The following is a 24304-nucleotide window of genomic DNA, read 5'->3' as shown; positions in this document are numbered from 1 at the left end:
ATCTCTTTATCAGTGAGTGCATGTAATTAAGTACTTCAATTTATAACTGGAGCAAAAATTAATATATGTATATTAACATATCATTTAATTCTAGTAGGTTGACAGGAATGAACTTGAACCGTGGCAGTGTATTGGTATTTTTGCCAGGTATGTCTTTGTATATTAAAACTCAAGTTATGTGCTACACAAAACTTACTCCTCCTTCATGAGTCAAAGGCATACTTTGGGGACTAATGCTCAATGCTTCAAATGTATTAATTTTAAACTGCACTGGTAAAGATAGTTATTAATGCAAGTAAGAATTATTTGCTTTCCATAAGCCATTCTTGGGATATTGTAGAATTAACCTATATCTTGGTTCAGAGAACCAGCAAAGCATCAGATGACTAAGGTGACTGTGGATTAATCATGCTGGGATCTGCCTTCTAACATAAGGGAAATGTGGTTTGACTGCTGTCCTGCTACCTGAACTGAACTACAAAATGTTGATGGTTAGCTTGCTCTCCCCAGCTCCTCCCCCCCCCCCCCAACTGCAGCTTCACGTCAGCCAATTTTATTACATTAAAGTGTGTGTGTGCGCATTATGATACTTTTTTCCCCAATGTGATGGTTGTAAGCCAAAATGATTTTAAATGCACCTTTGTCTATGCTTCTATAATAGCATAGCTGTAGTATTCAAATTACAGATGTTTCTTTCTTGCTGATTTAATTTTGCTAGTTATAGAATATAAAGCAATACAGCACTTGACAAGGTATTCAGCCTGTGATTTTATGTAGATCTTGTTGCCAATTTATACTAAGTTTTTTGCTATGTTTCATCCATATTCCACATTCATCTTGTATTCCCGTGTCTCTTAAAAAGTCTCTTAAATGTCACCAAACTCCCCATTTCCTCTATTACTCGGATAACACATTCCAGGTTCAAACCGTATCTGCATATTTAAACAAAAAACTTGCCTTTCACATTATCTTTAAATTCCCAACCACACCTTCTGCCCCAACCTTAAAAGTATATCCTCTGGCATTCAACTTTTTTATCCTCTCTTTCATTATTTTAAATACCTCAATTGGGGTCCCCCTCCACCTTTGACACTCTGGAGAAAATAACACAAATTTCTTTAACCTTTCCTGAGAACTAAACCCTCTAATCCAGGCAGCACCCTAGTAAACTTCTGCACCCTCTATAAGAGTATAAGAGCACCTTGCTCTTATACTGAACACCCCTATCAATGAAGGCAAGCAAGTTTTATGCTTTCTTTACCACCTTATCCACTTGTAGCCATCTTTAGCGAACTATTGGTCTGCACCCTAACATCCCTCTGTACCTCAAATCTATTAAAGGGTCTACCATTAATTGTCTGCTCTCTCCTATAATTTGATATCCCATAGCACCAACTCTCATACTTGCTCGGATTAAATTTTGCTCGCCTCTTCTCTGTGCATATCTGTAACTGATGTATATCCTGCTGTATTCTGTGATGGTCCTTTGTTCCAAAGCTCCACCAGTTTTGGTGTCATTCAGAAACTTAATAATCTACATGTCTACAATTTCATACAAGTCATAGAAACATAGAAAACCTACAGCACAATACAGGCCCTTTGGCCCATAAAGTTGTGCCGAACATGTCCCTACCTTAGCAATTACTGGGGTTACCCATAGCTCTCTATTTTTCTAACTTGATGTACCTATCCAAAAGTCTCTTAAAAGACCCTATTGTATCTGCCTCCACCACCGTTGCCGGCAGCCCATTCCACGCACTCACCACTCTCTGCATTAAAAAAAAACTTAGCCCTGACATCTCCTCTGTACCTACTCTCAAGCAGCTTAAACCTCTGCCCTCTTGTGGCAGCCATTTCAACCCTGGAAAAAAAGCCTCTGACTATCCACATGATCAGTTATTCTCATCATCTTAATACACCTCTATCAGGTCACCTCTCATCCTCTGTTGCTCCAAGGAGAAAAGGCCGAGTTCACTCAACTTGTTTTCATAAGGCATGCTCCCCAATCCAGGCAACATCCTTGTAAATCCCCTCTGCACCCTTTCTGTGGTTTCCATATCCTTCCTGTAGTGAGTCATTGTTGAACATCACAAACAACAGCTATCTCAGCACCAAACCTTGTGGAACACCACTAGTTATAATAACTGGAATAATCCATATTTTCTTGAATGGCAAAGCAGTTCGAAATCCAAACATGCAATTCAGACTGAATTCCATGCATCTGTGTCCTCTGAATCAATCTACCATGAGGGATCTTACCAAATGGCTGTTTTAATGTTGTTCATCACAGATTTGGTTTTGTTAATTATTATAATTGATTCTTAACATATGAAGTATTTTTTGAAATATCAGGATTGTTTGCATATTTCCATCAATGCTTCATTTTGCTATTTTGCTATTAAATGAAATAGAAAATGTTATAAAAGTGCAAACACAAGGAAATGTGCAGATGCTGGAAATTCAAACAACACACACAAAATGCTGGTAGAACACAGCAGGCTAGGCAGCATCTATAGGGAGAAGCGCTATCGCCATTTCGGGCTGAGACCCTTCGTCAGGTCTCGGCCTGAAACGTCGACAGCGCTTCTCCCTATAGATGCTGCCTAGCTTGCTGTGTTCTACCAGCATTTTGTGTGTGTTAATGTTACAAAAGTAATAGATTGTCTTAATGTACATTCTCTCTCACACTGGCCATTCATCATCATTCTCTTCATCTCTATTTTCTTCAGGTTTGGCAGAAATAAATTACATGTATATGGCCCTGATGTCAATGGTTCAAAGGAGGTAGGCATTTTTGTTATTTCTACATTTTGTCTATCAGGAAAGAAAACCCTCTTATAAATTCAGCATCGAGACTCAAACACTTGCTGCTTGCTCAACAATTGTTTTCTGTATAGAATCCTAGGGTTGCCTGCTTTAGAGGCTGTATGGAAAAATGCAGGTGTTTGTAAATATTCTGATTACTAATGGCACAATTTTCTGATAGGTTCCATTTCTTTGTAGGCAACAGAGACAACCTAGTAATGAGAAACATGACAGCATTTTAAATTTATTTTTGAACATTGCTCTTGTGCTCACTAAAATGGTTTATTGCTCTCGTGATCTCCTAGAATGTTTTTGCACAATCAATTTGGGAAAGTAAGTTATTGAGCCCTATAGCACAGAAGGAGATTGGTGGGGGTTTTTTTGTGTGCCCTTGCTGGGTCATAGTCATAGAACAATATAGGCCCTTTGGTGCCTTTAGTCTGTGCTGCATTATTATGCTGCCTAATCCCATCGACCTGCACCCCAACTGTAGCCCTCTATACCCCTCTCATCCATGTACCTATCTGAAATTCTCTTAAATGTTGAAATCAAACCCAAATCTATCAGTTCCTGGCAGCTTGTTCCACACACTCGCCAACCTCTCAGTGAATAGGTTCCCCCTAACGTTCCCCTTAAACATTTCACCTCCACCATTAACCCATGAGCTCCTAGTTCTAGTTTCACTCAATCTCAGTAGAGAAAACAGCCTGCTTGCATTTATCCTATCTGCTGCATACCACTCATAATTTTATATGCCTCTATCGAAATCTCCCCTCATTCTTCTACAGTCCAAGGAATCGAGTTGTAACCTATTCAACCTCTCCCTATAACTCAAGTTCTCAAGTGTGGCAATATCCTGGTAGATTTGCTCTGCACTCATTCAATCTTACTGGCATCTTTCCTGTGCTCCAGGGTTCAGATCAAAGGGCTCATTTTGGTTTGGAATGTTGTTGCTTGCTTCTATTGTTTGCATGATTTATGGTTTTTTCCTCATTGTGCAAAGGATATAGTTCTTTATTTTTTATTTAATTGGGTTCTTTCGGGTTTCTTGCTTTGGCTGTTTGTAAGCAAACAAACATCAAGGTTGTATAATTTGTACATTCTTTAACAATGTACTTTGAACTTGACCAGAACTGCACACAATACTCCAAGTTAGGACTCATCAATGTCTTGTACAACTTCAACATAACATCCCAACTCCTGTATTCAATACTGTAATTTATAAACGCCAATGTGCCAAATGCTCTTTATGATCCAGTTTGCGTTGGACACCACGCTGAAGGAACTATGGATTTGTATTCCCAGATCCTTCTGTTCTACTGCACTCCTCAGTGCCCTAGCTTTCATTATGCAAGTCTTACCCTGGTTTGTCCTCCCAAAGTGCAACATATGTCACTTAACTGTATTAAATTCCATCTGCCATTTTTCAACCCACTTTTCCAGCTGGTCCAGATCCCGCTGTAAGATTTGATAGCTGCCTTTGCTGTCCACTACACCCTTAATCTTGGTGTCGTCCACAGATATGCTGATCCAGTTTACCACTTTGATGAACAACAATGGACCTAGCACGAGTCAGAGAGGGACTCATCTACTATCACTCTTTGGCTTCTCTAGCGATGCTAATGCCTGGTTCAGTTTACTACCTCATCCTGAAATCCAAGTGACTTAGCCTCATTTAACACCCTTCCAAGCAAGACCTTTTCAAAAGTCTTGCTGAAGTCCACATAGACACCATCCACTGCCTTTCCTTCATCAACTTTTCAGGTAACTTCCTTGAAAAACTTCTTAAGATTGGTTGGATGCAACCTACCACGCACAAAGTTGTGTTGACCATTTCTAGTTGGTTTCTGTCTATCCAAATACTTGTGAATCACTTCTAATAATTTACCCAGTACAAACATCAGGCTCACTGGCCGATTATTTCATGACTTATTCTTAGAGTCTTTCTTAATCAACAAAACAACTTCAGCTATCCTCCAATCCTCTGGCACCTCACCCATGACAAAGGACATTTTAATTACCTTTGCTAGCTTGTAATTTCTCCACTAGGCTCTCACAGTGAGGGAACACCTTGTCAGGTCCTAGGAATTTATCTATCCTAATTTGTCTCAAGTCAGCAAGCACCTCTTCCGCTGTTATCCATATACAGTCTATGACCTCACTGCTGTTTGGCCTCAGTTACGTATACTGTATCTGTTTCCTGAGTAAATACAGGTGCAAAAAACTCATTTAAGATATTCTCCATCACCTTCAGCTCCATACACAGATCACCACTTTAATCTTAAAGCAGTTCCATTATTGTCCCTTGCTATCTTTTTGCTCTTAAGATATCTGTAGAAGCCTTTGAGATTCTCCTTCAAGCTCATGCCTTCTTTTAGCCTTCTTGATTTAGTTATCTTGTATTTCTTGTACTCAAGTGAATTATTTGTTCCTTCCTGCTTGCACCTCCTTCTATTTCTTAACCAGTGCCTCAATATCTTTGAAAAGCCAAAGATCCCTAAATATGTTATCCTTGCCTTTTGTTCTGACAAGTACATACAAAACTCTATGCTCTCAAAATTTCACTTTTGAAGGCCTCCCACTTATCAACCACACCTGTGCCAAAAACAACCTGTTCAAATCCACATTTCTGTTACCATCTAAATTGTCCTTTTCTCCAGTTCAGAATCTCAACTTCAGGACCAGACCTATCCTTCTCCATAATTATCTCGAAGCTTATGGCACTATGTTCACTAGATCCAAAGCATTTCCCTACACACTCTTCTGTCACCTGCCTTGTCTAATTCCCTAATAGATCCAGTATCATACTCTCTCTAGTTACTGCCTCTGCATATTAAGGGAACTTTGCAGAACATATTTGACAAAACGCTATGCCATACAGCCCTTTTACAGTATCTGAGTCCCAATCAATGTATGGAAAGTCACAACTACCTACTTTGCTAACTTTTTTTTGAACTGTCTATGTTGTCCCTACAAATTTGCTCCTTTAAATTATGCTATTGGGTGATATAATATAATCCCATTAACGTGGACATCCCTTTCTTATTCCTCATTTCTGCTATGTAGCCTCAGTAAACAAGTTCTCCTGTCTGAGCTCTACCATGACTTTTTCCCTGATTAGTAATGCCACATTCCCCTTTTAATTCCTCTTGCTCTATCGTGTCTAAAGTATGGTACATTGAGCTGCTAGTCCTGCAATCAAATTTCACTAATAGCTACAATTCACACATTGATCCATGTACTAAGCTCATCTTTTTCTACAATACTTGCACTAAAGTACACCCAATTTAGAACATTAATTCCACCATATTCAACCTCTTGATTCCTTTCTTTCTATGCCTACTTATCAATATCTTTTCCCACAGCCACTCCACTATCTGCTCTAGCACTCTGGTTCCCTTCCCCCTGCAACTCTTAATTTAAATTACCCAATGTAGCACTAATGAACCTTCCTGTAAGGATATTAGCCCCCTTCCAGTTCAGGTGCAAATGGTCACCTCCTTACAGGTCCCACCTTCCTAATGATCCAAAGACATAAAATGTCAAATTGATTCCGATTGTCAGTTATTTGGTGTTAGACGAAACAAATTTTATAGATGTAAATTTTTTTCTGAAAGACATTTCCTGTTAGAGATTTTACTTTTTAGAGCAGGTTTTAAGTGAAATATGATTAAGGAATTTTCTTATTCCTTTTATTGTCCTGTTAAAATTTGCCAGAGTGTTATAATATAGTGTGTTTCGGTATTATAATTTAATAGTTTTCAGGAAATGGCACTCTAATAGAAGTTTTAAATAATAACAATGTTTGTATTTAAAGCAGTAGCAACTATTCATCTACAAATTTATTTTTAAACATACTAAATACAGAACACTGACAGTTAAATAGTTGGAAATACAACTTGCAAAGAGCTAAATTTACTCTCATACATTGAAAATACCTTAATAAATTTATAAATTTTCAGCTTGGCCTGAATCCCCTTGGCATTTTACTTCTATTAGTTTCACAGGAGTCAATTTTATCAGTTACTCATTACCATAATCATTTACAGAATTCATGAACTAGTTTAAATATTGTGAAAATTTGTCAGGTTTTTTTCCCCCAACATTTCAAGACCAGGTGGACTTGCACTTAGCTGTAAATTATATTCAATAGACAATAGGTGCAGAAGTAGACCATTCGGCCCTTCGAGCCTGCACCGCCATTTTGAGATCGTGGCTGATCAATTACTATCAATACCCGATTCCTGCCTTGTCCCCATATCCCTTGATTCCCCTATCCATAAGATGCCTATCTAGCTCCATCTTGAAAGTATCCAGAGAATTGGCCTCCACTACCTTCCGAGGCAGTGCATTCCAGACCCCCACAACTCTCTGGGAGAAGTTTTTCCTTAATTCTGTCCTAAATGACCTACCCCTTATTCTCAAACCATGCCCTCTGGTACTGGACTCTCCCAGCTTCTGGAACATATTTCCTGCCTCTATCTTGTCCAATCCCTTAATAATCTTATATGTTTCAATCAGATCCCCTCTCAATCTCCTTAATTCCAGCGTGTACAAGCCCAGTCTCTCTAACCTTTCTGCGTAAGACAGTCCAGACATCCCAGGAATTAACCTTGTGAATCTACACTGCACTTCCTCTACAGCCAGGATGTCCTTCCTTAACCCTGGAGACCAAAACTGTACACAATACTCCAGGTGTGGTCTCACCAGGGCCCTGTACAAATGCAAGAGGATTTCCTTGCTCTTGCACTCAATTCCCTTTGTAATAAAGGCCAACATTCCATTAGCCTTCTTCACTGCCTGCTGCACTTGCTCATTCACCTTCAGTGACTGATGAACAAGGACTCCGAGATCTCTTTGTATTTCTCCCTTACCCAACTCTACACTGTTCAGATAATAATCTGCCTTCCTGTTCTTACTCCCAAAGTGGATAACCTCACACTTATTCACATTAAACGCCATCTGCCAAGTATCTGCCCACTCACCCAGCCTATCCAAGTCACCCTGAATTCTCCTAACATTCCTAGTGTTTGCTTCAACCTGATAAAATAGTTAGGCATTATAGCAAAATTTTATATACGCAAAGTAAAACTGCAAAACTCCCAAGAACTTGGACTGTTAATTTGCCTTCAATTTAGAAGTGTACCTACAACAATAAAGAATGTAAAATTTTCTTTTTCTTGTTAAACTGTCAAAAGTACAATTTTCTGATTATAGGTTACATGTATATCCACTACACTCAAGTGTGACCTTTGAAGAACAAAGTAATGTATTCCTAACCCCTGTACCAGGCTATAGAAAGGTGAGAGTGCCAGTGTGCTTTTTGAAATTTGCGAAAAGAAAACATTATTAGAAAATACTATTAAAATAACATTTGGCTTTATGACTAACTGAATTTTAAGCTATTATTCTTTTTCAATCTTTTTATTAAACTTTAAGCTATTATTTATTCATCTTGACAGGTTTTTACTTTGCTAGTAGTGTGCTGTTTATTGGTTCCCTTTTGTAAATTGCCTTATTGTCTGGATTTATTCTGCTCCAAGTTGGTTGTAGAAATGGTCAAATTCTGATTTGTATATATTTTGTATTGAATCATTATTCAATCCTTCTTTTCAAAACAGATTATTTTATCAACATGCATTGCTGAAAGCTCGATCACAGTTCCAGATATTAAATATGGTAGGGCTTCATTATGTTTTAATCATTGTGGAACTTTGCTGCTATGATAAAATTTTGAATCATTAGAAAATATGGGGATCTTCACTTCCAACACAGATAAGGCACAGTTCTTTTTCTTAGCGTATTGAGTCTTTAGGGCTCTCCTCTTCAAGGAATGGCAAGAAGCATTCCATTGAATATTTGTAAGGCAGAAGTTGATAGATTCCTGATGGGCAGGAGAATGAAAGATTACTGTATGTAGAAAAGAATGTGGAGATGAGCTTGGGAATGGATTTGTCGTGATACTATTCAAATGGTGGAGCATTCTCTGAGTACAAGTAATATATTCCTATTCTGAATTGTGTACCTTTTATATATAACAGTTCTTAATCTATATTTCAAAACTCTTAGAAGGATATATACTTACGTTTCATAGATCGGCAGTGAACAAAAAGCCCATTGTTCCCATCCCAACCAAAAATAGAGCAAGTCTGTCCTACATCAGCTTTCTGTCCTTGGGCTTGTGACTTATAAAGATGTGATAACCTAGAAAGTAGAACCAGGAATAGGCCATTCATTGTGATCATGCAGATGCTGTTCGTTGACTGCAGCTCAGTGCTTAACACCGTCATTCCCACAGTCCTGCTTAATCGGCTGCAGAACTTGGGCCTCTGTACCTCTCTCTGCAATTGGATCCTTGACCTGCTAACTTGTGCAGATTGGTGATAATATCTCCTTGCTGACGATCAATGCTGGCTTAGCCCACTGCTCTCCTCTCTCTAACACCCATGACTGTATGGCTAGGCATAGCTCAAATGCCATCTATAAATTTGCTTGATGATTTAACCATAGTTGGTAGAATCGCAGATGGAGACGAGAGGGTGTACTAGATAAATGAATGGTGTCACAGCAACCAAAGCCCAAAGAGCTGGTTGTGGACTTCAGGAAGTGTAAGATGAGGGAACACAAGCCAATCCACATAGAGGGATCAGAATCCGGTTTATTATCGCTGACATGTGTCGTGAAATTTGTTAACTTAGCAGCAGCAGTTCAATACAATACATAATGTAGAAATAAATAAATAAATAATGGGTTATGTATATTGAATAGATTAAAAATTGTGCAAAAAACAGAAATAATATAAAGTTATGAGATAGTGTTCATGAGTTCAATATTATTTTAGGAATTAGATGGCAGAGGGGAAGAAGCTGTTCCTGAATCCCTGGAGTGTGTTCCTTCAGGCTTCTGTACCTCTTACCTGCTCTTAACAGTGAGAAAAGGGCCAAGCTCTGGGTGCTGGAGGTCCTTAATAATGGACGCTGCCTTTCTGAGACACTGCTCCTTGAAGATGTCCTGGGTACTTTGTAGGACCCGACAAGATAGAGCTGACTAAATTTACAAACCTCTGCAGCTTTTTTCAGTCCTGAGCAGTAGCTTTCCCCCCCCCCCCCCCACCATACTAGACAGTGATGCAGCCTGTCAGAAGTGGAGAGAGCAAGCAACTTCAAGTTCCTGGGTGTCAAAATCTCTGAGGATCTAACCTAGTCCCAACATATCGATGCAGTTATAAAGAAGGCAAGGCAGTGACTATTTTTCATTAGGAATTTGAGGAGATTTGGTTTGTCACCTAAAACACTTGGAAAATTTCTATAAGTGTACAGTGGAGAGCGTCCTGACAGGCTGCATCGCTGTCTAGTATGGCGGAGGGCTACTACACAGGATTGAAAGAAGCCACTGAAAGTTGTAAAATTAGGCTGCTCCATCTTGGGTACGAGCCTCCATATTATTCAAGACATCTTCCTTAGAAAGGTGGTCCATTATTAAGGACCCCCATCACCCAGGGGTCACCCTCTTCTCATTGTTACCATCATAAAAGAGATGCAGAAGCCTGAAAGTACGCACTCAGTGATTCTAAAAGAGCTTGTACCCCTCTGCCATACAATTCCTAAATGGACATTGAACTCATGAACACTAACTCCACTTTTTTATTTTTTAATATATATTTCTGTTTTTGCACTATTTTTAATCCATTCAATATACATATATATACTTTAATTGATTTACTTGGTTATTTATTTAAGTTAACAAATTTCATGACACATTCAGATCTGTTGGGAGGAAAAGAAGTATTTATATTTTGACCTGAAACATAGAAAAATTTCCACCCCATCCCACTTAACTTGACCTGCAGATTCATCCCACAGATAGTCTTTTGCTCCAGATTCCAGCTTCCTGCAGTCTCTTGTGTCTCCAAATCTGACTCAGATTTAAATCTTACTTATCAGAGCTCAGACCATTTATTGAGTAGCAGGTGATCCAAGCACATTAGTATGGTTTCATACAATTTGAGCGTACCTTGGAATACTTGAAAGAATACCACATTAATATGTCAGAGAATTTCAATTCAGGACTGAGAAGAGTGAAGATGAAAGTGTCTTTTGTAGTGCATAGTATCAAACAATTTTTTCTGTAGTTCTGAACTTTAAGCATTTCAAAGAAAGAATTGTTGTCTATGCCCCCATCAAGAATCCAAATTGTCATGCAGATCTAAGAAGCAAAAATCATGTTTAACATTTTATTTGTAGAGAATTTATCTCTAAAGATCAAGGTTATATTTGATATTTTTGGGGAGGGGTGTCTTCTCATGTAAAATCTTCTCAAATTAATTTTGTTTGATTTTTCTTAAACTTTATTGAATGGGAAGTGTTTCAAATGTATACAGATTTGAGCGTGGGACACATCTGGATAGGTGTGTAAGGATTTTCAGGTTATTGTATTAACATCCTTCACTTTCTTATGACTAGTTTCACTTGCATTGAAGTGTCATCTATAACTTGTCTTTGGATTTCATTGCAGCATCAATGTTAGTTAGTCCAGCAGGACAGTTGTCTCTGTGTTCCTGCAGTTTGCTGTGGCTTTCTGCAAAGAGAAAAACATAAGCGTATGATATTGCTAAAAAAGTAAAAAATAACTCAGCTATATTATTTGTCCAAGAGTCTGTTTGACTCTTGCTAATACTTGTATGATCCAGTAGGGTGTTACAGCAGGTATAAGTCATTTTTACATTTCTACATATTTTCATTTTCAGATTAAGCTGCCCACATATGCAAAAAGTCACTAAAATACTAGCTTGTCTTTAAAATACTAGTTGAACTAGTACAGTTTTGATTGGGATATTTCTTAAAATACCCTTATTAATTTGATTTTGAAACATTAATGATGTGTTTCTAGCCAACAATCAGTTTGCTAAAAGTAACAATACTGTTTCTTGTGTTTATATTTTTCCATTGATGCTAGTGATAGATTTTTGTTTAACTCGGATTCTGGTTTGTGATGGAGACACCAAATATCAAAGCCTTCGCTTAAGCTGGGCATCAAAGATGAGTTGTAATCAGAGGAAAGGTAAGAGATGGTGCAGAATGCATTTATTGAATAGCAATACACAAAAATGTTGGAAAAACAGAGCAGCCCAGGCAGCATTTATAGATGAAAGTGAACAGTCAAGATTTTGGGCCGAATATATTGACCAGAAACTTGACTGAACTAGCTGGAAAAATGTTAAAGCTATGTGCTGGTCAGCAGCTAATATACTGCAGGAAATGACTTGCATCCTGACTCCGGAAACACTTCCACCATTTACAGGACATTCTAAGAAATTTTCTCCATGTGGTTGCATGAGCACAGCTGGACAAGTAGTTCACTTGATTGACGGCAAATCCACATCTCCAAATGTTCAATCTATCCATCCTCACACCAGTGTTACTGTATATATTATCTATGAAATGTACAATAGCTACTGACTGAGACTATTTCAATAGCACCTCCCAAAATCATGATCTCTGCCACCAAGAAACACAATGGCATTGTGCATGGGACAATTCCACCTGAAGCTTTTCCTTAAAATAATCACACCTTGATGCACCATCAATAATTCTCGGAGATGGGAGGCAAATGACAGGCTTTTATTAGCTGCAAGAAACGACCACACAACATCCTAGAGACTGGGGGGGGGGGGGGGGCAGTGCCTCCAACCGCCTTTATACAGGGGTCTGTGGGAGGAGCCACAGGAGCAGTCAGCAGAGGGGCGTGTCCAGACAGGTATATGTAGTTCACCACATACCTCCACTTGAAAATATTTCTTTATTGACATTTGGTCTAAAACCCTTTACAACAACACAGAAGGAATTACAGAGGCATGAGAGAGAAGCTTGCCCAGGTAGATTGGAAGAGGATACTGGCAGGGATGATGGCAGAGCAGAGGTGAGTTTCTGGGTATAGCTTACAAGGCGAAGGATAGATATTTCCCACAGGAAGACGTTCTCAAATATCAGTTGTAGGCAACTGAGGCTGACCAAGGAATTTAAGGGCTGCATAAAAGACTAGGAAAGGGCATATAAGGTAGCAGAAGTAAGTGGGAAGTTGGATGATTGGGAAGCTTTTAAAATCTAAAAAAAGGCAACTAAAAAGCTATAAGAAGGGGAAAGGTGAAATAGGAGGGCAGACTAGCTAATAATATAAAGCAGGATACCAGAAGAATTTTCAGTTATTTAAAGAGTAAAAAGGAAGTGAGAGTTGATATTGGATCACTGGTGAGGTAGTAATTGGGGACAAAGAAATAGCAGATGGATTTAATCAATACTTTGCATCTGTCTTCACTGTGGAAAACACTAGCAGTGTGCCAGTGGTCCACAAGTGTCAGTTAGCAGGAGTGAGTGCCATTGCTATTATAAAGGAAAAAGTACTAGGCAAGCTGAAATGTCTTAAGGTGGATAAGTCATCTGGGCCAGATGGATTACATCCCACAGTCCAGAGAGAAGTGGCTGGAAAGATAACGGATGCATTGGTCATGATTTTTCAAGAATCACTTGATTCTGGCATGGTCCCAGAGGACTGAAAGATTGCAATTGTCACTCCACTGTTTAAGGAAGGAAGAAGGCAAGAGAAAGGAAATTATAGGCCATTTATGCCTAACCTTAGTGGTTGGGACTGTGTTAGATTCTATTATTAAAGGAACTTGGAGTCAAAATCCACATGGTTCCTGTAAAAGGAAATTTTGCCTGACAAATCTGTTAGAGCTCTTCAAGGAAACAACAAGCAGGGTGGATAAAGGAGAGGCCGTGGATGTTACTTACTTGGGTTTTCGGAAGGCATTTGGTAAGGTGCCACACATAAGGATGATTAACAAGATAAAATCCCAAGGTGTTACAGGAAATGTACTGGCACGGATAGCAGAATGGCTGACAGGCAGGAGGCAGCGAGTGGGAATAAAGAGGCCTTTTCTGGTGGGTGCTAATGACTAGTAGTGTTCCTTAGGGATCAGTATGGGGACTGGTGCTTTTCACATTATTTGTTAATGACTTAGATAATAGAATTGATGGCTTTGTGGCAAAGTTTGTGGATGATACAAAGATAGATGGAGGGCTAGGTAGTGCTGAGGAAGCAATGCGATTGCAGCAGGACTTGACAAATTGGAAGAATGGGCAAAAAAATGGCAGATGGAATACAGTGTTGGGAGCTGTGTGCTAATGCATTTTGGTAAACAGAACATTAGTGCGGTCTATTATCTAAAAGGGAGAAGGTTCAAACATCGCAAGTCTCCCAAAATGTTCATTCACAGGTTGAGTCTGTGGTAGACAAATGCAATGTTGGCATTTATTTCAAGGGGAATAGAATACAAAAGCAAGGAGATAATTTTGAGCCTTTATAAGACACTAGTCTGGCCGCACTTGGAGTATTGTCATTGGTTTTGGGCAGCATATCTCAGAAGCTATGTTTTGTCATTGGAGAGAGTCCAGAGGAGTTTCAGAAGGATGATTCCGGGAATGAAGGGGTTAACACATGCGCATTTGGCAGCTTTGGGCCTGTACTCAGTGGAGTTTAGAAGAATGCAGTCTGGTGAGTTTACAGACTTTCAACTATTTCTATTCATATTTGTTAGGGATTATTTGTTTGAGTGTTTCCCTTGGTATCAATAAAGTATGTCTGTAATAAAAAAGAAATTGGATAATGAGACAAATTGCATGGCTTGCATTGTAATCATCATATGGATTGTGAATGAGCACAAGGACAAGGAGACAATGTCCTCAAAGCTTCCTAAAGCACTTTACACCAATTCTTTACATTCATAGTATAGTTTACATTTACAGTTGGCCCTCCTTATCCGAGGATTCCGTATGCGCGGATTCAACCAACTGCGGATCAGGAAAACCCGGAAGTTCTCTCTCCAGCACTCGTTGCTTGAGCATTTCCAGACTATTTTTTCTTGTCATTATTCCCTAAGCAATACAGTATAACAACTATTTACATAGCATTTACATTGTATTAGATATAAGTAATCTGGAAATGACTTAAAAGGTAAGTATGACTTAACCAGGTAGTCCCCAGGTTATGAATGAGTTCCATTCCTGAGTCCATCTTTAGGTCAGATTTGAAGTCGGAACAAGTACATCCGTTATTATTTAGCATCAGTCAACCGTTTTTCTTAGTATATAGTACATATTTTACCTTTCTATGCATATAAAACACTTAAACATATGTATCTCAATAATTTAACCACTGCGGTGCTTCGTAATAATTGTAGTTTTCATCGGGGCAGGGCCTTTCACATTCTCCATTTAAAATTTTTCTGATTGTTGACCGACTGTAGCCTAACACTTTTCCAATGACCGATGGCGTTTCACCTCTTTCCGATCACGTTATTACTTCCGCCTTATTTTCAATTGCGATCGTGAATATTTTCATGAACAGAAACGCTGCGGATTCAGAGCTGTGTCGCCAGGTCCTAATGTCCACATGTTAAATAAAGCCCAGGGTTCCGCTGGGCCCTAAAGACCATCACACTGATAAATGTTAAATAAGGGACTTGAGCATCCGCGAATTTTGGTATCCGTGGGGGGGTGGGGGGGGATGTCCAGAACCAATCCCCTGTGGATAAAGAGGGCTGACTGTATATATAAAGTAGGATCTCACAATTATGAAATGAGTTAAGTGGGTAATTAAGCAGTATGTTGTTATGTGAGTATGTTATTACTAATTTAAGTGATGGCTGAGCAGTCTTCAAATAGTTAAGCCTCAGCGCATCCAAATGGGAAGAGTGGAGCATTTGAAAGACCAGTATGCATTTTTAAAATAGGAAAAAAAGTCTCTACAGCTTGAATTTAAAGAACTTGATTATCATCCAAATTATGAACAGTTGGATTTTTGTAAAGAGAATTTGCCACATACCCTTTTCTCTTTCTTAGCAAACTTTATTTATACAACAAATAGGGCGTGCTGGTCGAGTTTCAAAAGGATACTGCTATCGGTTAGTGACACGTGATTTCTGGATACACCATATTCCTGATCAAGGAATACCAGAGATGCAGGTAAACGTTTCAGTCCAAGCAGTACTAAACTTAATGCTATCTCTTTGCTTTCACTTCAAACTAAGACTGCTTTATGCATTATTACTTGGATAATATGGATATATTATTTATATATAAAAAGTAAAATTGTACTTTTCATTGTTTGAAATGCATTTCAAGCCTGTTCGGTGTTTGTGTATATATTTACAATATAATTTAGTAAATGCAAAGCAAGTTATCAGTGCTACTGATTTATTAATAGAACATAAATGTCTTTTTTAAAATTTCTCAGCGCTGCCCTTTAAGCAGTACTGTACTCAAGGTAAAATTGCTGAATATGGGAGAACCAAGAGTTCTGTTGGCTTCTGCTCTAGCTCCACCTAATCTAAAGGAGATTGAACGTACAGTCCTGCTACTAAAAGAGGCAAGTAGTTGACCAGTGGATTAGCTTCAGTAGAACATAATTGTCATTTATTTGTGGCACTTCTTCGAATGTTTAAGAAAAACTAATTGAGTTGTTCTGACCATTATATCAAGGTGGGAGCACTATCTATTGAATTGAAAGGAACAGTGAACCCGTATGATGGAGATCTAACTTACTTAGGAAGAGTACTGGCATATTTGCCTGTGGATCTCCAGTTAGGAAAACTTATAGTTTTAGGACATGTTTTCGGCTGTTTAGAAGAGTGCCTTATTATTGGTAAGTATACAGAAAAATAGGAGTGACAGTGCTTAAAAAAAACTCCAAATCATTTCAGAGGAGCTCATTATAAATAAATACAAATTTTCTTTTCCAGCTGCAGCTCTTTCATTGAAAAACTTCTTTGTAACACCATATAAACAGCCCCTTGAAGGATACCGGTACAGTTGAATTTCTTTTTAGAAGATGAAGTGGGGTGGACAAGGGAAAGGGAAAATGAAAAGGGAAACAAATTATTCAAGAGTGCCCAGACTTTCATTTCCATTACCAAAAATCTTAATTATCTTTGGTATTAAGTCTGAATATCTACTTGGCTGCTTATGCATTCTTCAATCATTATGATGTACTGAGCCAAACTTCCTTTTAAGCGTACCAGTTGAACATTTCTTTCATAGTCTTTTGATACGAGGAGCTTAGAAAAATAGAGGGCTATGGGTAACCCTGGGTAATTTCTAAAGTAAGTACATGTTTGGCACAGCATTGTGGGCCGAAGGTCCTGTATTGTGCTGTAGGGTTTCTGTGGTCCCAATATCCACTCCCCTGATCTTCAAGCTTATGAATGTCACACTTAGCATACTCTATCTCCAGTTGCACTGATGACAATAGTTAGGATATGCTGGCAGGATCATCTATTGAGCCATATGGTTAGAACTTGGATGAAGAAAGGATTGGTCACTTTGGAACAATATTAATAGTATTCCAATATCAACAGGAGTTAGAACAGATACACTTCTGTGCAAAAGTCTTATGCACATATATAGATAGGATTCCTAAGAATTTTGCACTGTACTGCTGCCACAAGGAAAATATCATGACATGAGTAATGATGAACCTGATTCTGATACGGGTCTCTATTGTGAACTGAAAGTGAGAAGGGTCGGGAAAGGGAAATCATGGTTAGGAAAATGGGAAGGGAGAGGGGAGGAAATGGAAAGCATCAGAGAGACATTCTGTAATGATCAATAAACCAGTTGTTTGGAATCAAATGACCTTGCCTGGTGTCTCAGTGCTGGGAGTGTCTGTACCCAAGCCATCCCCGTCCCTGGCACTCCTTTGCTACCTGTCCCACACCTCTCCAGCTGCGACATTCTAAACATTCTTCGCTCCTGCTAGATTTACACACTCGCTTTCCGTTCCACATTGACAAATACAGTACTGTGCAAAAGTCTTGGGCACCCTAGATAGAGACATAGTAGCACAAAGCTTTATAGTACACACAACCCAGGTGCAATTCCCATTGCTACCTGTAAGGAGTTTGTATATTCTCCCATGACCATGTGGGTTTCTGGGTGCTCCGGTTTCCTTCCATTGTCCAATGACCTACCAGTCAGTAGGTTAAGTGGTTATTAAAAATTGTCCAGTGATTAGGTTAAGATTAAATTGGGGGATTGCTGGGTGGCATGGCTTGAAGGGCTAGAACAGCCTATTCCACACTGTTTGTCAATTAAATAATAAATAAATAAATAAATAATGTGTCCCTATGATTTTTGCACAATACTGTAAACAGATAGCAGGAATATGTAAGAGCAATTGGGCCACAGTAGTAAGGCTTTATCTTTCCCAATATTAACTACTGACCAACTCCTCCACACCATTAATCACCACTATTTTATCATTTCCTGTCAGTCATTTTAAGTCTAGACACTCCTGTAACTAGCGTCACTTTATGGACATACAAGATTATATATATATATATATATATACACACACACACACACACTGATTTTGTGTATATAATTTTTGTATATTATTACTGTTTTGTGCTGCATTGGGTGCAGAGTAGCAATTACTTTGTTCTCTTTGCACATGTGTACTGGAAATGACATTAAAGAATTTTGAATCTTGATTGCCTTAATGCAAGAGACTTAGAATGGGTGAAAGTACATATCCAGCCACTTAAAAAAAATACTAATAGCTTCTGTTTCTTGCACACCAATGATTTCAAATTTATACCCTTAAAGTCTTTGATACATGACTTGAGGGAAATGGATCCTTTGTTTTTACTAGGGTCCTCATAATTTTATGCATCGCCGTATTGTGTAGCTATTTACATCCATTAATAAACACAAAATGCTGGAGGAACTTAGCAAATCATGCAGCATCTATGAAGGGTCTTGGCCTGAAACATCGAATGTTTACTCTTTTCCATAGATGCTGCCTGGTCTGCTGAGTTCCTCCAGCATTTTGTGTGTATTACTTTGATTCTATATCTGCAGATTTTCTCTTATTTACATACATTGATTGGAGTCTAAGTGTATCTGACAGTTTCTTTCATTCATCTTTTCTTTCCCAACTGTGCTTTTTCTTTATATCTTGTTGATGAAAGAGATGTGCATTCTCTGTCAGTGATAAAACTTTATTTTGAAACAAAACAAATGAGTTTAAACCATGAAACTACATGAAATTTCATAATCAACTGCATTAAAATGCCTTTGGCAAAATATTGACTTCCAGAGTTTTGGAAATGATTTGAGGAAATTTTTTAAACAAATGTAGTAGAAAACATTAGATGTAATTACGGGGATACATTTGATTGTTTTGTCACTTTAAAATAAAAGACTTTTGGTAAGTGGATGGTTGTGGAAAGACCTTGCCAGTTTTCAAAAAAATCTCAGGACAGTGAATCCCAGGTTGCATAAATAGTAGCAAATCTTCACTGAACAGTATGTGATAAAAATGTATGAGCAAGCAGCTGAGCATTGCCAACAGTATGCACATCAATGCAAAGATTTTAATGTGTTTAATTGTGAACACAAATGCCTGCTCTTAGAATCTTAGTGCTCTAATTATAATTTGTGTTTTTGTAGGAATATAATGGAGTATTGTGATGGAACATTAAGTGATTGCATAGCACTTGTAAATGCATTCAAGGTAATGAAAAATCATTCTATTGTAAGTGAAAATTTGCTCACTTTTGGAAATATTGCATCAGACAGTGGATTAGAGGTGAGGCGAATCACGTGACTTGCATCAGAAGTCTATTGTACAACAAACTGGTGTACTTGTTTGAAGGAGCAGAGGAAATTAACTTGTAGAATTTTCTGAGTATTTTCCTGAAAAAATGCAGAAGATGGAAGAAAATTTCATACAAAATTAGGTGCATGAAATCAATATTATTTACCACACAAGGTTTGTCTAGGGGATTACTCATTCATTCACAAGTAAAATACTACAGGTGCACACGATATGAAGTAAAAACAAACTCAGGAATCAACATCTATGGAAAGAAGTAACGGTTTTTAAATTACAGAGAAACTATTTTCTTGTGAACAGAAAGGTGGTGTGTTGTAGAGGGAGTAAATATGGGAATGTTTATGATCAATTGGAAATCAGAAGGGGTTAATAATGATGGTGCTGTGTGAAGGAGGATGGTATAGACCAGTTGTGAAATGTCTGGGGCAAGGAGATATGTAATGAATGCTGCAAATTTGAAGTAAAATAAATTTATGGTGAGGAAGATGTAGACTTAAAGAAAAAGACTTTTGAATAGAATATGGTAGAAACATAAATATATTTTTTACTCAGCATTATGATTATAAAGGTCAATTTAATTCAATCTATAATGTCAATGTAATTATGAATACAGTCAACCTTATGACAAGAATAAAGGAAGTAGGAGCAGTGTGGGCACCTTGATCCCTCTCAGTACAATCATGATGGATCAACACACTAAAAAAAAGTCACAGGTGTGACCATTTCATCTGCATGGAACTATTTGATCAGAGCTGTGGCAACACAACTACCATTGCTCTGTTGGAAAGAGAGAATAAAGTTGGTGTGAGTCAATTACCCTGTTCTCTATTAAGTATTGTTGCCGTATGTAAATAGCTGTTTACCTTAGATTTTGCTTCCAAACCCAACCGCAGTTGCCACTTTGTCAACTTTGCCATTTTCCCAAGGTGTCATTAGTAAAGTAAACTCCAATCATCCCTTCTGAATCCATCTTCTGCATTCCACAGTGTGATCCATTTTAACATTTAATTGCACATTCATTAACCTTTTGCATTAAATTTTGTCATAGGCATGGCAGACTTGCAGAGAACAAGGACAGCTCAGATGTCCCAGGGTTGGTGTACTTGTTTTTCTTGTCTTGCAAATTTCAAGCCAAACTATATTAATGCATTATGTTCGATCTGATGTGAATTGTTAGACTAACTTGCCAATAATTAGAACATTGGTAGACCTAAATTATTTGAATAAAATTAAGTTAGAACAAGCTTGGCCCACCGCCTTTTATTCAGCTTTCTAATCAAACATGAAGTGAAGGGAACAGTATGACATGATTCACACAAATGCTATACAGGACCTTCTCCAGTAGTTAAGGTTGCCTTCTTTTTGCCCTTCATTAGTACCACTGTTAACAGATGTGTTTATAACCTTAAAATCACACCCTGCCCCACCCCACAGGAAATAGAATTCAGTTAAGAATTTAGGTACTAGGCACTCTGAGATGCCTTGTCTAGATATCCCTAAAGTCATCCTATCATTAAAGGTGAAGTCAATGTTAGAACAGCTGCTTCTTGCGTAGATACATAAAACCCCAGCGTAGTGCTGTCAGTATCAGTATACTCTTCTTCATTGGTGTATCTTTTGAAACACAGCTATCCCTATGTTGGATGCATTATATAGTATACTGTAATGTGCGACTAAATATTACCAATTTTTATTTTTAAGCAGCATTTCTATAGTTTCCTCCATTGGGAGCAGTACAATCATTGAAATGCAGTCGAGTACAGATTTCTTTTTGAGCTATAAGACATGGATCTGAATTGGGTTATTCAGCCTATTGAGTTTGGTCTGCCATTCCATCAAGACTGATCCATTACCTCTTTCAACTCTATTCCTCACCTTTCTTCTGTAATCTTTGACAGCCTTACTAATTAAGAACCTATCAATCTCTGCTTAAATATACCTATGATTTGGCCTCCACAGCCATCTGTAGCAATGAATTCCACAGATTTACTACCTTCTGACGAAAGAAATTCCTCCCCATCTCTGTTCTGAAGGAGCATCCATCTGTACACCAAGTGAGGTCTAACGAATGGCTTAAAAAGCCACATCTTTGCTTTTATATTCTAGTCCTCTTGAAATAAATACGAACATTGCATTTGCCTTCTTTGCAACCAACTCAACTACAACTTAACCTTCAGCGAATCTTGCACAAGGATTCCGAAGTACCTTTGCAGTTCTGATTTCTGAATTTTCTCCCCATTTATAAAATAGTCTGTGCCTTTCATCTAGCCACCATGATCATACATTTCCTGAAGCTGTATTCCATCTGCCACTTTGTTGCCCATTTTTCTAAACTGTCGTAAGTCCTTCTGCAGGCTTCCTGCTTCGTCAACACTACCTGCTCTTCTTTCACCTGTTTTTGTATCATCCACAAACACGGCTACAAAGCCATCAGTTCTGCCATTGACAGAAAGAGAGAAAAGAAGTGGTCCCACCACTGACCCCTTTAGAACATAATTAGTCACTGGCAGCCAATCAGAAAAGCCCCCTTTTATTCTCACTCTTTGCCTCCTGTCAGTCAATCAATCTTTATCCATGCTAGTATCTTTCCTTTAATAACATGGTCTCTTTGTTCAACAGTCCTGTACACGGCACCTTGTCAAAGGCCTTCTGAAAATCCAAGTAAACGTCCAATGACTCTTTCCTCTATCCTGCCTATTATTTTCTTAAAGAATTCCAACTGATTTGTCAAGCAAGATTTCCTCTTACGGAAACCATAGTGGTTTCTCTTTTTTATCATGTGCCTCGAAGTACCCCAAAATCCTGTCCTTAAGAATGGATGTCAGTGTCTTTATCAGCCACTGAAGTCAAGTCTATAATTTGCTGTTTTTATTTACCTCCCTCCCTTAAAGAGTGGAGTGACATTTGCAATATCCAGTCCTCTGAAACCATTCCAGAATCTTGTGAGAACAAGACTTGAAAGATCACTAATGTCTCCACAGTCTCCCCAGCTCCTTCTGTCAGAACCCCGAGTATAGTCCATCTGGTCTAGGCGACTCATCTACCCTCAATCACCATCTCCTTAGTAATAACAACTATACTGCTGCTCCCTTTATAGTCTTGCATTTCAGGCATAATGCTGGTGAATCCCACCATGAAGTTCATATACCATTTCCTTGTTCCCCATTACTAACTGTCCAGCGACATTTTCCATTGGTCTGATATCCACTCTGGCCTCTTGTTTACTCTTTCATATATCTGATTTTTTTTTTAACTTCTGGTATCCTCTTTCATATTAATGGTCACCTTGCATTTGTATTCTATCTTTTCCTTCTTTATGACTTTTTTACTTGTCTTCTGTTAGTTTTAAAAGCTTCCCAATCCTCCAGCTTCCCACCAAATTGTATGCCCTTTCGTTTGCTTTTATGCTGTCTTTGAATTCCCCTGTAAGCCATGGTTGCCTCATGCTCCATTTGGAATACCTCTTTGGGCTTTCTGTGCCTTCCAATTTACTCCTGTTATCTGCGCTAGTGTCCCCTTTCAATCAACTTTGGCCAGTTCATTTCTCATGCCTCTGTAGTTGCCTTTTACACCATTGTAGTACTTGTGCATCGGATTTTAGCTTCTTCCTCTCAAACTGCTGGGTGCATTCTATTATATTATGATCGTTGCCTTTGAAGTATTCCTTTATGTTATGTTAAATCTGGGTCTTTACTCAATTCGCAATCCAGAATTGCCTTTTTCCAGTGGGCTCAACTACAAGCTGCTCTAAAATGTCATCTCATAGGCATTCTACAAATTCTGTCTCTCGGGATCCAGCATCAACATGATTTTTGCAATCTACCTGCATATTGAAATCTCCCATTGTAATTTGTACCTCACATCCAGGTTACTGTTCGGAGGCCTCCAAACAGGATCCCCGTCAGGGTCTTTTTACCCTTGTAGTTTCTTAATTCTACCCAAAAGGATTCTACATCTTTCAATCCTTTGTCACCTCTTTCTGAGGATTTGATTTCAATTTTTTTTTTGAATAGAGCCACTCCACCCCCTCTGCCTACCTTCTGTCCTTTCGATACAGTTTATCCTTTGATGTTAAACTCCTAATTGTAATTTTCTTTCAACTGTAACTCCGTCTGTGTTCATCACCCTTTTCATTTATGCCCCCATGTTACTGGAAGTTAAGTTCTTATCCCTTTCTAAACTTCTTTAAAAATCTTTTTATTTATTTTAGGAGTTTAGTAATCTCTCCTTCAGTCTCCTTCCCTTTTACTTTATCCTCACTTTTCTAAGCTATTGACACACTTCAGCCCATCCCTTGAATACAATTTTGCCCTGTCATCTGCCTATCCTTCCTCACAGTCTCACTACAGGCTGCATCTATTTGCATACCAAATGCCCCATTCTCAGCCCTATCACTTTGGCTCCCATCCCCCTGACAAATTGGTTTAAATCCTCCATAACAGTTCTAGCAAACCAGCTCACAAGGACGTTGGTTCCCCTCGGGTGCAGGTGTAACTCGTCCTTTTTGTACAGGTCATAACTTTCCTAGAAGAGATCACAATGATCCAGAAATCCAAAACCCTGCACCGATTTCTCACCCATGCATTTATCTCCTAAATTTTCCTACTCTTATCCTCACTGGACCATGGCACAGGCAGCAATCCAGGGATTGTTACTCTTGAAGCCTTGCTTTTCAGCTTTCTACCCAACTCTCTATATTTTCCCTTCAGGACCACAACCCTTTTCCTTTTTATGTCATTGAAACCAGTATGTACCATGACTTTACAGCTGTTCACCCTCCACTTTTTGAATGCTGTGGACCAGATCTGAGACGTCAATGACCTTG

The 24304-nt window shown here is 38.5% G+C and overlaps 1 protein-coding gene across 3 annotated transcripts in view; it reads left to right on the top strand.

The window, feature by feature from the left end:
• tdrd9 (tudor domain containing 9) overlaps positions 1-24304 on the top strand; it is a 150138-nt gene that overhangs the window by 58124 nt on the left and 67710 nt on the right. For all 3 annotated transcript variants that reach the window (XM_059958509.1, XM_059958514.1, XM_059958513.1), the window contains exons 9-19: positions 95-147; positions 2730-2784; positions 8023-8107; positions 8427-8484; positions 11761-11865; positions 15730-15827; positions 16099-16230; positions 16344-16506; positions 16604-16667; positions 19314-19377; positions 20528-20572. In XM_059958509.1, coding sequence (XP_059814492.1) covers positions 95-147; positions 2730-2784; positions 8023-8107; positions 8427-8484; positions 11761-11865; positions 15730-15827; positions 16099-16230; positions 16344-16506; positions 16604-16667; positions 19314-19377; positions 20528-20572 — 922 coding nt within the window. The remainder of the gene's footprint in view (positions 1-94; positions 148-2729; positions 2785-8022; positions 8108-8426; positions 8485-11760; positions 11866-15729; positions 15828-16098; positions 16231-16343; positions 16507-16603; positions 16668-19313; positions 19378-20527; positions 20573-24304) is intronic.

The sequence above is a fragment of the Hypanus sabinus genome, chromosome 2 (genome assembly GCF_030144855.1).
Source record: "Hypanus sabinus isolate sHypSab1 chromosome 2, sHypSab1.hap1, whole genome shotgun sequence".
NCBI classification, from domain to species: Eukaryota; Metazoa; Chordata; class Chondrichthyes; order Myliobatiformes; family Dasyatidae; genus Hypanus; species Hypanus sabinus.
Note: the sequence above shows the minus strand (reverse complement) of the source record. Positions and strands in the feature narration are given on the sequence as shown.